The 13,615-nt window shown below is 44.9% G+C and overlaps 1 protein-coding gene across 3 annotated transcripts in view; it reads right to left on the bottom strand.

Annotated features, from left to right (window-relative positions):
- ccnd1 (cyclin D1) overlaps nucleotides 1-10,365 on the bottom strand; it is a 28,146-nt gene extending 17,781 nt beyond the window's left edge. For 2 of the 3 annotated variants that reach the window (XM_072272769.1, XM_072272770.1), the window contains exons 1-3: nucleotides 10,060-10,365; nucleotides 8,474-8,689; nucleotides 6,353-6,512 (exon numbers count right to left, since the gene is read on the bottom strand). In XM_072272769.1, the coding sequence (XP_072128870.1) occupies nucleotides 6,353-6,512; nucleotides 8,474-8,689; nucleotides 10,060-10,257 (574 nt within the window). In that variant the 5' untranslated portion in view covers nucleotides 10,258-10,365. Of the gene's footprint in view, nucleotides 1-6,352; nucleotides 6,513-8,473; nucleotides 8,690-9,232; nucleotides 9,424-10,059 lie in introns of those variants that run through there. The other variant, XM_072272771.1, reaches the window with a different exon arrangement.
- Nucleotides 10,366-13,615: the final 3,250 nt, after the last annotated feature.

Below are 13,615 nucleotides of genomic sequence, written 5' to 3'. Positions count from 1 at the left end.
CGCGGGTGTTCCACGCAGGCAGCACAGTTCTGCCCTTTTGTGTCGGAAACAAGGAATTATTTGTACAGGAGGTCACTGGTTTCAGCATTTTAACGAGGGGTGATGGGAGGGATGGTGGGGCGGGGGGGGAGGTTTGCCTTCGTGCTATAATTGGGTGCCCCGGAGTGCAGAATACAGCATTGCTGACAACCTGGTGTTGCCCTGTGACGTGTACAGTTTCACACAGCAGGGGCTAGTGCATCTGACGCGCTGACAAGAAAGGGCAGATTTTCTGGGCGGTAGAGGGGTGGGCAGAAAATGTCAGTGTGGGGAACGCTGCCCACCCCTCTTCCTTCCCCACTACTCGCCCAAATCAATTCAATCCAGTGTCCCTCCTCAGCTATCCTAATACTCTGTGCTCCTGAACTACAGGACCAAACCCTGCCACCCCCAGGGCGGAAGCTTCTCTAAGCACTTCAGATCAGCTCAGGGTTTAGGGGGTGGATTTAATCTAGCACTATAAGTCATTCTTGCCTGCAGAAAAGGAACTGTGTGGGGCCTTAAATTTACCCAAATCAAAACTGCTCACAAAATCGCACAGGTACGACAGGCCTCGACAAGCTGTATTCTTGAAACGACACAGAACTGATTTCAAGTTTGCATCATTAATAAGTCAAAAATTTTCCAACTATGTAATTATTAGAGATAATTCATTATAAACCTGCATTGGCCTGGTTACAGATTTTTCCTGTTATCCCAAACACCATTCTATCTCCTGGTAAATGGAAGATTTCTTTTAAGAACCCCTCAGTGAGCTGTCCACGCCAGGAGCTATTCATAGCTGGCAATTATGTGCTAACTTCAAACAACGCTAATAAGGATTTTTTGCTCTACCACAGTACAAAAGATCTTTAGCAAAATCCAGCCCTATTAAGTAGACAATTCGGAGGTTGCATAAAAGGATTTCTGCTTAACATCACCTTGAATGTAATCCCTTCCATTAAAAGTCTTTTAAATCATCCCTCCCCCCCTCACCACCACACACCCAACATCTCCTTCCCCCCCCCCCCCAACCCACCCCGCTTCACACTTCTCCTTGAATCTTTTGTAAAGGGTAATTACTTCAATGCTGTATTTATGCATTCTGTTCAGGGCTGGGAAGCTAAATGTTGTGTTTCAGGAATTAGCCTCGCCTATTCTTTCCCCACCTACCCCCCACACAAAAAAGTAACGGGAACCATTGATCAAGACTCTGGAATGTCAGCAATCCCCAACCTTTGATCTGTCCTGTTCCGTCCAGCACTGGGAGTGCTAGCACAGCAAAACAGGGTTCAAGCAAGTAAAACAACAGAGCACATTAGCATTCGCTCACACAAAATGCTGGAGGAACTCAGCAGGTCAGGCAGCGTCCATGGAAATGAATACACAGTCGACGTTTCAGGATGAGGCCCTTCATCAGTAGCGGAGCTATTACAGACACTGCCCGCGGGGAGATTGTACACTTCCTTTCTGTGACCGGCAGTGTGCCACAGGGATCGGGTGCCTGGGTTCGCCATTGTTTGCCATCTATGTGAACGATCAGGATGGCAATGTGGTTAACTGGACCAGCAAGTTTGAGGACGACACCAAAACTGGAGGTGTAGTGGGCAGCGAGGAAGACTATCACGGCTTGCAGTGGGATTAGGACCAACTGGAAAAATGGCAGATGGAATTTAACACAGACAAGAGTGGGGTGTTTGACTTTGGAAAGACAAACTAAAGTAGGACTTGCTCTGTGAGTGGTACGGTTGTGAGGAGTGGGTTGTAAAGAAAGCTTTTGGCATATTTGTCTTCATAGATCAAAGTATTAAGTATAGGAGTGGGGATGTTATGCTAAGGTTATGTAAAACATTAGTGAAGCCTAACTTGGAGTAATGTGTGCAGTTCTTGTCACCTACCTACAGGAAAGGTATCAATAAAACTGAAAGAGCACAGAGACAATTTATAAAGATGTTTCCGGCCCCTGAGGACCTGAGCTTATAGGGAAAGTTTGAATAGTTTAGGACTGCAGCACAGGAGAATGAGGGGAGATTTGATTGAGGTGTGCAAAATTATGAGGGTAATAGATAAGGCAAGCAGGCTCTTTTCCACTGAGACCAGAATTAGAGGTCATGGGTTAAAGGTGAAGGTTAACATGAGGGGGAAACTTCTTCACTCAGAGGGTGGTGAGAGTGCGGAATGAGCTGCCAGCTGAAGCGGGCAATGCAGGTTTGCCTTCAATACTTAACTGTTTGGATAGGTACACAGATGGGAGGGTTATGGAGGGCTATGGCCCAGGTGCAGGTTGACAGAATGAGGCACAATAACAGATCAGCATGCACTAGATGGGCCAAAGGGACTCTGTCATCTTTGCATTCTATAGCTCCTGGGTATGATTCCTAAACTGCAACTCGTCCCAACACACTAGCCTGCACAAGCACACAGGGAAATGAAATCCAGGTTTGAAAAGACGCAAAGAGCCTCAACTTAACGTGCAGTGAGTAACGCTCTAGTTATTTTTATTACAGCTTGAGGGACATTGCTACATGGTGATGCACTAACCCAAAGGAAATACTTTCCCCTCAGTGATACAAAAAGGCAGCAGCTCCCCACAGCCAACCTCGACAGGCTGAACGTACTTGTAGTCAGACAGCAGGCACGGATGAAAGGCCTCGGCCTGAAACATCGACTGCTGATTCCTCCCCATAGATGCTGTCTGACTGTCTGATCTGCTGACTTCCGCCAGCATTTTCTGTGTTACTCTGGGTTTCCGGCATCTGCACTGCCTCTTGCACACATGGTCAGAACACGTTTTTAATATCCCACTCTCTGGACTGTGTTTTGCCTACATCGTTCCCCAGTCAACCCAACGGTCTGCCAAGGCCAAGACATGATACGTACCCAAGTCGCCAGTGCCAGTAGAACTGAGGGGACTAAGCCAAAGGTTGCGGCAGACGGGAGGCAACATGCGAAGTGCCAAACCCCATCCCTGGCTTTGATGCCTCTCTCCCTCTCTCTGATTGCACACGGGTTGCACTCCCCAAGAGTGCCTCTCTCAGGTTTAGGTGTGGTCAAGTGGAGCCAGGGAGCAGAACTTCTGCAAGGTACGCACGGGCCAAGATTTAAAAACTTTCTGCCGGCTCCCTGCCTTCATTTACTCAAACACTCCTCCAGGGGGCGAGCTTCCCCAGCACAAGGCAAGTTTTACCTGAGGTGTGGGCCTCCCTGGAAGGACGAGCTGAATTCCCAGCAAAGCAGGTTTACCAGGACGCTGGCTGGATCTACAAAGCACGCCGAGCGAGCTGGGGCTTTCTGCCTTCGGAGTGAAGGAGGAAGATAGAGGTATACAAGAGACATAGATAGAATGGACAGCCTTTTCCCAGGGCAGAAATGGCTGATACGCGAGGGCAATAATTTCAAGGTAAACACAAGGAAATTCTGCCGGTGCTGGAGATCCAAAGCAACACACACAAAATGCTGGAGGAACTCAGCAGGTCGGGTAGCGTCTATGGAAATGAATACAGGTATGACATCATGGGCCGAGACCTTTCTTCAGGACTGGAAAGGAAAAGCCAGCTGTGCAGGAGAGGTACCCAGAAGAAGAGGAAGGATTCTGACAAGAGGTGGGGAAGGAGGAGGAGATCCAGAGGCAAGTGATAGGCTGGTGAGGAGAGAGAAGAGGCCAGACTGAGGAACAGAAGAAGAGAGGAGGGGCAGGGGAATTTTAAGGTGATCAGGGGGATGTCAAGAGTAATTTTTTTTTAAACAGAGAGTGGAGCACACTGCCAAGGGTGCTCATAGCAGATACATGAGGGACATTCCGGAGGTTCTAGATATGCAGAAAGATGAAAAAAAAATGGAGAGCTATGTGGGACAGAAGCATTAGATTGCTCTTGGAGTAGGTTAAAACAATGGCACAACATTGTGGGCCGTAGGGCCTGGACTACGCTATGTTCTACGTTCAGCCTGCTGCTCCCTCGGAACCCCTGGGGTTACCTCACTTTCCTTTCAGCAAGGTTCAGAGTTCAGTCCCAGAATACCTCTGAGGCCTGGCGAGCATTATTGTTACCAAAAATACCCCTCTTAAATCCTGCCCAAGGGTCCTCTCCAGCACGTCCATGTGTGGACACCTCGGTGGAGAGAGCATCTTGTCGATGAATTGCCTCCTTTTTAGTATTGGTGCGTCTGCAAACCAGTCTGAAGGGAGATTGGCGAGATTGTGCCATTATTCAAGAATTCAGCTGTATACTGAACTACAGCAGCATTGCCTCCAAGAGGACCACAACCTTGTCGTCAGGTTTGGAGGTTTGCCTGCCCTAATGACTCCCGGAGAGCGATGTTGGCCTGAGTCAGGGCTTTATGCTTTGGCTCTTGGTAGGATCACCTACGCCAAGCAGGTCACAGGGGTTCAGCTCAGGGCTAACAACCCTGACTGATAAAATAAATTTGTCATGGAAACAGCAAATTAAGCATCCTTCTACATCTGAGTGTGACAATATTCCTGGATCTCCACCCGGGACTTGCATGACCGGCAGCACTGAAATCCGAAAGGAAGCTACGGATATGACGAAGGAAGCCCTGAATGCTGCCAGAGATGGAGGACCTTCATTGCTGCCCATATGCCAGCAGTGTAGCAGGCTTAGTAAGTAAGTACACACACAGCACTGGGGAGAGAAATGGGATGGAGTGCAGATACAATTCTGTTCTATATTTCAATTGACTTCAGGCCAAATATTGAGAATTGACAATGTAAATCTAGACCAGAAATACAGCAGAAATTAGGTGGGAGGGGACACACTTCACATATTGTTGGTACCACATTTCACTAAGATGAGCTTCCACTCAGGAGTCGGCACATGGACGTGCAGGAGAGAATCCTTGGGCAGGATTTCAACGGTAGTTTTGGTAACAATCACTTGAATACTGCCATGCCTTGCCCAAGTTTGAAGACTAGCACGGATTACAACGAAAGGAATGCAGGGACCATCAGCCTTAAACTTGAGCGGCAGAGCAGAATGCGGAGACCATGTGGCCTCTCGAGCATTTGCATTCCTCAAAACCAACTCTGACCTGCCGAGGGCACGATGCCACTCGTCACGTCACGATCCCTGCTACGTTTCACACCAAAGTTGATGTCGTAGAATAGGCAGACCTTGCAGCTACTTGCCCACTCAAAGGAAGCCTACAGTCACTGGGGAAATTGGAACCTAGCTGTTCAAAGTGTTGGTATCATTAACAGTTCCTGTCACCATTGCTGGCAAAGGCAGATGTCTTCAAAGAGCACAAGGCAGACTTGACCAGAATCTTCTCAAAACCAAAGGATAAGAGCTATCAAATTTCATCTGTTTGTCAGCTGTATACACAATAACCTGCAGGAATGAGGTGCTGAAACAGTAACCCATTAAGCCACATTCAACAGGCTGCCAACTCCTTTACAATCCACCGTTTTGGCTACAAGTTAATGCATTGTATTTGCTGTGCACAGTGTAATCCATTTAATCAGTAATGGGGATCTCAACGCTTCATTCTTGTGAGTTCCCACACATCCACTCAGTGGCCACTTTATTAGGTACACCTCAATGCAAATATCTAATCATCAATCATATGGCAGCAACTCGATGCATTAAAGCATGCAGACATGGTCAAGAGATTCAATGGAGACCAAACATCGGAATGGGGAAGAAATGCGTTCTAAGTGACTTTGACCATCGAATAACTGCTCCTGCCAGATGGGGTGGTTTCAGTATCTCAGAAACTGCTGATCCCCTGGGATTTTCACACACACACATCCATCTTGAGAGTTTACCAAGGATGGTGTGGAAAAACGAAGAAAATCCAGTGAGCAGCAGTTCGACTATAAAACATAGGAGCAGAACTAGGCTGTCTGGCCCATCAAATCTGCTCCACCATTCGACTGACCCTTTTTCCCTTCCTCCGCCCCAGTCCCCGCCCCTCTCTCTTCTTCTGTGGACAAAAATGCCTTGTTAACGACAGAGGCCAGAGCGGAAAGGCCAGACTGATTCAAGCTGACAGGAAGGTGACAGTAATTCAAATAACCATGCAATACAACAGTGGATTGCAGAAGAGCATCTCTGAATGCACCCAGATCAGACCTCCAGGTGGATGGGCTACAGCAGCTGAAGACCCCATCAGGGTACCTAATAAAGTGGCCACAGAGTGTAGTTTTGCATTTAATTTTAAATTATTTATATTAACACAAAATCAACGCTGTAGCTGAAGGGAGACCAAATGAGTGTGTGGCATCCAGTTTCAAGGCATATTACCCAGGCATCAAGCCCACACCACCACCCCTCCGTCCCTGTCTCCTAAGCCTGATCAAGCAGAGGCACCATACCTGTAGCGCACAGAGCCACAAAAGTCTGGGCGTGTTTGCGGATGATCTGTTTGTTGTCCTTGGGGATGGGGAGCTTGTTGAGGAAGTGATCAATAAAGTCGTGAGGAGTCACAGAGGCTAGATCCCACTTCAGTTTGTTGAGCACAAGTAGCTCCATTTGCTGAAACAAAACATATAAATACATTGCAGCTCTGTAAAACCCTGGTTAGCTCACACTTGGGAGTACTGTGTTCAGTTCTGGCTACCTCATTACAGGAAGAATGTGGAAACTTTGCAGAGGGTGCAGAGGAGATATGCCAGGATGCTACCTGGATTAGAGAGGATAGAACGAGTGAGTTAGGGCTTTTCTTTGAAGGATGAGAGGTGACTCGATGGAGGTGTACAATAAGAGACATAGATAGCGTAGATGGCCAGGGCAGAAATTTTTTAACACAATGTTAATTTTAGCTGATTGGAGGAAAGTATAGGGGGAGTACCTTTCTACACAGAGAGTGGTGGTTGCAGAGAATGTGGTAGAAGTAGATACATCAGGGTCATTAAGAGAATCTTAGATATGCACTGGGGCGACAGAAAACTGGAGGGCCATGTAGGAGGGAAGGATTAGATTGATCTTAGAGTAGATTATAAGGTTGGCACAATGTTGTGGGCAAAGGGCTTGTACTGTGCTGTCGTGTTCTATGTTATTTGTGTATGGCAGACTGTGTGAAGTCCGATAATGCAGGTGATAAATTATCATTCACACAAATGATCAAAGTTTGCAAACTGTGACAACTTGAATGGTGGTGATTAGTTAATTGCACTGCCTATCAAAACTGAAGCTCATTTCTCTCTGTGACCAGGATTACAAGTAGCACCTTACTGACCTCTGGTCAATGCATTCTTTATGGAAAACCTGCCCCACTCACTGGGAGACATTACTGCTGTTTCTATCATTAGCTTCATTTCCTCTGCTCTTTAAATAAATATTTTCTTTTTTCTCTCTCTCTGAGTCAATGGCCTTTGTTTGCTCTATAATTTTGCAATGAGCCTTGGACATGGAACCAACTCCATCCTTAATTCATTAGCTGACATGGGGCTGTCAATAGAAATTGACTGAAAGAAGTTGTGCTGTTTTTTTTTGGAAGATGAATTTTAATTCCTAGCAATAAATCTTGCACAAAATAAAAAAAAATCCCTACATTGTGATTAAAATACAAGTTATTTTATTGTGGTTTTTGAATCCAGAGACTTGCAGAATATAGCTCTTTGCAGAAATTATGCCCACCATTGATCATGCAAAATGACAGGCATCGCGCTGTATAGATTGGTTGAGAAGAAATCTCAATATGGAGGGGGGGGGGGGGGGTCACTGCCTACTGGTACACATGCCAGCAGAGGGCGCCAAATACCCGCAAATGGAAGAGTCCCCTTGAAAATGTTAACAAGGCATTGGGGGAAAATGTCAAATATCGAGAAAGGTACATTTGCAGCCTTTAAGTTTGCAAATTTTTCGTTTCCAATACAAAGCCCCAGAACCATTCAACGTCCACACCGAACAAATATTATACAGAGGCTATTAAAACATAAAATTCACCTTTCTAAAAATTATTTAAAATGGTAAATATTCAGGATATTTTTTAATTTGCACTTTTTTTGGGGGGTGGGGTGGGGGTCTGGAGGATATTTGTGCTTGCCTGTTGGACTGTGAAAGGTCAAGCGCAAAGGTGAATAAAACACTGGACCCCAAACAAAAATCACCCTGACGGGTTTGCGGGTAGGAATCGGATCTCGATATGGCACTTAGCACATTCCCACAATAATAACAGGGGGGAAAAAAACGCTGATTAAGCAATATTAGATGTAGCTGTATGGGCTTGCAGCGTGGACAACACGATCTTCAAGGAGGCGGTGGCCACAGAAATGACCTAAAATTTTCCAAAAATGTGTACATATCGGGTCTTCGCCGCGAGAGTTGGTGAGAGGAGCGAAGGCTGAGAAGGGGTAAAATTCGGCAACTACCGATTGCTCAGATCAGGGAAGCGAAGAGTACCCAGTCTGTCGGACAATGTGAAGTAAAGTGGGGAGAGGGCAGCGATAACCTGATTGACTTGGGGGGGAGGGAATGGAAAATTTGCCATTTACCAGTAATTCCTCGGGTCGGATGGAGTTATCGGTATAAATGCAGAGTTTTTCCGCTGTTAATGGAATGGTCTCTTTCATTTTCGATGCCAGAAACATGCAGGTCGCTCCCAGCAATTGCAAGTGGGTCTTTTTCGTTAGTTCAATCGACAAATATCGGTCCAAATAGTTCATGGCGATTGGGAAAACCTCCTCTTCACATCTCTGTTCCTCGCATACCTAGTAAAAGAAGGTTAGGTGGGAGGATGTACGAGGTTAGACCGCTAAAAGACTCCCTTAACACAATCTATTGGAGATAAATATTTTGGAGCGTTGGTGTTAGTTTATTAATTTTAAACCATTTCCAAAGCAACGAATTCTAAATGAGCGAGTGTCACACTCGCAAGATATTCCCCCTCTCTCTCTGCTCAGTCGCGCTCCCCAGCCGAGTTGCAGTTCAATTTTCACGTCGTCATATTTTCAAAAAATATTTAAAAATATTTAAAAATTAGCCCGAGCGATCGAAATAATTCGAAAACCCTCCCCGTGCGATCCTTTTTCGATTGCAATTTGTCGCGAGGCGTTTCAAACCCAGGAACCCCCTCAAAAGAACTCAATTTCGGTGCCTGGGGTGTCAGGGGTTGCTTTAGGTGCTGGCGATTCTACAGTGCGGGTTTGCACCGACATCATACCAAGGCTGGTCTATGCGCAACTTCAAAAAATGATTAAAAATAGAAACCAGCCGCAAAGCCGGGTGAAAAGGGCACGAAAATATGCCAAAACCTCTCAGGCTTGCGCCCTGTCCTATTTGCAAGCAACTGGCCCCGCGGTTTTCCCCTCAGCTTTATTTTTCCCCCAGACCATCGTTCCTGGTAAGTTCTACTGAAACGAGAACGTGGGTGCTCCCGTCAGTTTCAACAAAGATTTATATCAATTTCTGCCAGTTCCAATGAAAAATGCCTTGAAATTGATCAACCGTCCCCCCTATAATCTGGCGCTGCCAAGTCTATCAGAGAGGTTATAGTCCCTAGGATTTCAATGACTTTGTTTTAACTTAAAAGTTAGTGAAGCAATACGGAACAAAGATGGCGTATAATACTGGCACGCATCGAACTGCATACGTGTACAAGGTTATTTAAGGTTTTAAAATTAATTTCTCAGCCCCAGAAACTGCGGGAAACTTTAGCAATAACAAAAAAAGGTAGGGGGAATTCAGCGTCCGCCTTCTCTCAGTCCTCCGAACCCCGGCCTTCAAGATGCAACACCACCTTCTGTCTCAGCAAGATAAAGAAGGGTATTTGCAAGACTTGCACGCTCGGGGCACTAGCGGAAGTGTCGGGCAAGAATTTCACATTGAAAGCGGGGGGAAAATTCAACAGAAATGGATAAAGATGAGCGAAACCGGGGGAGGGGGGAACGAGCAAGGGGAAGCGTGACATTCCCTCCCCCGCCTCCGTTTGCTGTCAGACTGCACAGTGTCTGCCCAAATCTGGCAAAAATGATTAAAGCCCCCTTGGTAGATGTAAACTCCGCCAACGTGCAAAATGTATATATGTACACAATATATATATATATATAGATAGATTATTATTATAATTCTCTGCACAAACCTCCAGCATCCAAGTCGCAACAATCTTTCTCATGGAAGGCACAATTTCTTTTTGGACGCATTTGAAGTAGCTAATAGAGGGAAGAGAGTTTTCTTCGCTTTTAAGCATATTATGCAGGACGCGATCATTGATTAAGTTGGGATCCTTATACGCTCTTCTGATGGTGTCTTCTTCACAGCATAATAGCTGATATTCCATTGCTATGGATTTCTCTTTTTCTCTCTCCCTCGTTCTCTTTCTCACTCTCTCTCTCTTTCTCTCTCTCTCTCTCTCTCTCTCTCTCTCTCTCTCTCTCCTTATTGCATTGACTAAAACGGAGGATGCTACTGCCTCTGGAGGCTATAGTTCAGGGGAAGAAAAAAACTTAACTATAACGTGCCCACCAGTGACGCAATTACCTCTTCGTTGTTGTTATGCAGAGCAGCTGGACTGGGAGATCAAAGGAGAAATGGGAGAGGCCAGTACAGGGGCAGAGTCTATAAACCAGCCCCAATCGCATGGAAAGAGGCAGGCTTTATCGATGTAAATGCAACTATATTGATTGCGGAGACGCGAAAAAAAAGTTAATGCCGATAGCTTTCTTCAGTACTTGAACCAATAATATAGGGACTACGAAATGACTTTTTAAAATTTTATATTTAAAAAGTGAATTGACTATTCCATTTTACAAAAGGGCCCTTATTCTAATACAGTGGGAACTTGTAGTCAGTTGTCAATCAACAGTGCGTTGATTGACAGCTCAGTAATCACTCACAGTGCAAGAAAGTGGAAGCTTTGAGATACAACGGGAACAAAGTTAATTTAATCCACATACTGTATATATAAAACCTGTGGTTCTCTGCTTACCGCCTCCTCCCCAACACACACACACACACACACACACGCACACATTTATAAACTTAAAATTATTTTCTGCCATAGGGTTAAAAATACTCTTTATTGCAGACTAATTTTCACGCGAATCGAAAAGATCCGCGCAGTGAAATTATATTCGTGTTTGCTTTTGCTATAGTTCCCCGTTTGCAGCCGCTTTTCACAAGAGGTCATCTCAGTTTATCCGAGGCTTCCTGAAACATTTTAGCCCGCCTGTGGTACAAATCCATATATAAAACTAAGACATTAAGTGGAAAGTTTCGCTCTCTCTCTCCCTCCCTCTCTCCCCCTCTCTCTCTCGCTCTCTCTCTCTCTCTCTCACTCGCGGGGAGGGGAAGGGGCAGGAAAGAAAGTTAAATTGGCAAAATTTCCTCGATCTGTCAGAGGAACTCCTTATGCCGGTAGAAATAAGAGGCTAAGGTATTAGCATAACCAATGACGGGAAAGATTGTTACTAGGCAGATCAGGGAGCCCTCACTGTGGATTCTCATCGATCACTCAGGCATCTAAATTCATCCCTTTTGTTCTTTGGAATGTGAAAGCACTTTAATGCTTTTATTTTGAGGGGCGAAGCAATCGGAAAGAGGGATCACCTTTTTTTTTGCCTTCTTATAGAAGCACAGTTTTTTTATTATAGCGACGTTAAGCCTGGGACTTATTTATAAACCGGTTTGCTTTTGTAAGTGATTGCACTTTCACGAAATAAAAAAAAATAAGGCAGGGTTTTTCTTTGACTGTGTGCCTGCTCCGTTATATGTTATTTTGCAAAGAAGATATTTTTCCCCCAGTTGCTCCTTGGGTCTTAAGTAATTTTCCCCCCTTCTCTGTGAATCTTGTCGCATGATCATTAATGTGAGCCGGAAAATTCCTCACATTCCAGTCTGCGCCGCCCACATTAACGAGTCCACATGGTCCGCTTGCATCTAATTACCGTAATACAGCTAAGCTATTGTTCCCCAAGAAACCCGGCTCTTGCCAAGCCACCCAGATATCTGTCAAAGCGGATGTGAGGAAGAATCTATGTATTTTACTTAACACGCACACAAACGGAGCCAGTGCCTTCGGATTCCGACAGCCAGTCCTGCTTTGACCCTAGCATTCCTTTGTATGTGAATAATTATTAGCAAACGTTTCAAATTAAATAAACCGATTATTCGGACTTTGGGACGGAACTTCGGCGTATTTATGGACACAGTCGATTAGGAGGCGGAATGGGAGGGAGTCAGTGAATTTCACTGGGGTTCAGCCCCCTCCTCCTGGGGTCTGATGCAGATATTCCCGCGAGAAAAAATAGGAAAACAGCTTTAACTTTCCTTTTACAGCCGCGATGTTGTGAATTACACCCCGGCTATTCTTTAGTGCAGCGGGCTGGGCGATTAAACAAGTAACTAACTGGTAACTTGGCTGGGATGGCTTAGTTATTGCAGATTTATTCAGTTTTGTTTACATCTGAGCAGCAGTCCAGTTTAGGATTCAACACTTTTTTTTTGGTTTGGTGACCCAATTATTACAGGAAATGAATCCAAAAAAAAAGAATCGCCATTATAAACATCGGAATAAGAAAATGTTGGAGCGCGAGCACTTAAAATGCGTCTCCAATTCTGCTTGCAATTCACTGATTATATTGTTTTAATCACTTTTTTAATGCATTATCTACCTTTGTGCTTAAACGCGAAGAAGACTGCCTGGGCAGTGAGATTTTTCTCTCTCCCGGGGGACTGGCGGTGTACAACGTGTAATACGGTAAAGTGGCAGCGGGCAGAGGAGGGTCTTCGCCTGATACTCGGGATAATACGGTACTGGGTGTGTTTGACGGACAGGTAGGCAGACATCGCTCCAGGTGAATGGAAAATAACTGAAGCGGCTCCAAGAGTCATTTGGAGACATTTATTGGAAGATGAAAGATTCATTTGGATATTTAGGCTCAGGAATCTAACCAAAAAATTCAATATAGCAAATATTACTGGAATAAAACATACTTTGATCTGCTGCGGCCTTTCCTATTACGGGAACAGTCCTTTCATTTTTTTTATCAGCTACTTCAATGGAAATTATAGATTTTTGTAAATAAAAATTATGATACTAAGTCATGAATAATTCAAGTCCAATATAGAGATTAACTTGAAAATATACAACTGTTATTTCAATTGCAATTTAAGGACTTTTTCTCTTATATTTCTAGCAGGGGTCATTTATCCTGTCAAGTCAATACTCGCCCACTGGGCAACCTCATCAGTCACATTCCTAACCTGTTTCCTTGTAACCTGTTCTATCTCACATTCCCATCACTCCTAATCATCCCATTCCCACTTGGTATAGTAACCAATTAACCCGGCAAATACAAATAACCTGATTTGATGCAAATGACACATTTCACTGCAAGTTTTGATGTCTATGTGACAAACAAAGCTAATCTTTAATCTTTCCTGAGCACACTTTTGGGACAGAGGCGGGACCTTGAGCAGCCAGGGGAAAGCGACCCTGCCTGAGGGAAAATGTACAAACTCTATACAGTGAACACTGTAGGAGAAGCTGGAAGCCAAGTCACTGAGGCTGTTAGTCGATCATAATAGTCCAATCTTCATTTATTTATTGAGATACAGTGTGGAACGGGCCCTCCCAGCTCTGTGAGCTGCGATCCCCTAAATTAATCCTAGCCTTATCATGAGATAATTTATAATTT

This window comes from Mobula birostris, chromosome 11, assembly GCF_030028105.1.
Source record: "Mobula birostris isolate sMobBir1 chromosome 11, sMobBir1.hap1, whole genome shotgun sequence".
NCBI lineage: Eukaryota > Metazoa > Chordata > Chondrichthyes > Myliobatiformes > Myliobatidae > Mobula > Mobula birostris.
Note: the sequence above shows the minus strand (reverse complement) of the source record. Positions and strands in the feature narration are given on the sequence as shown.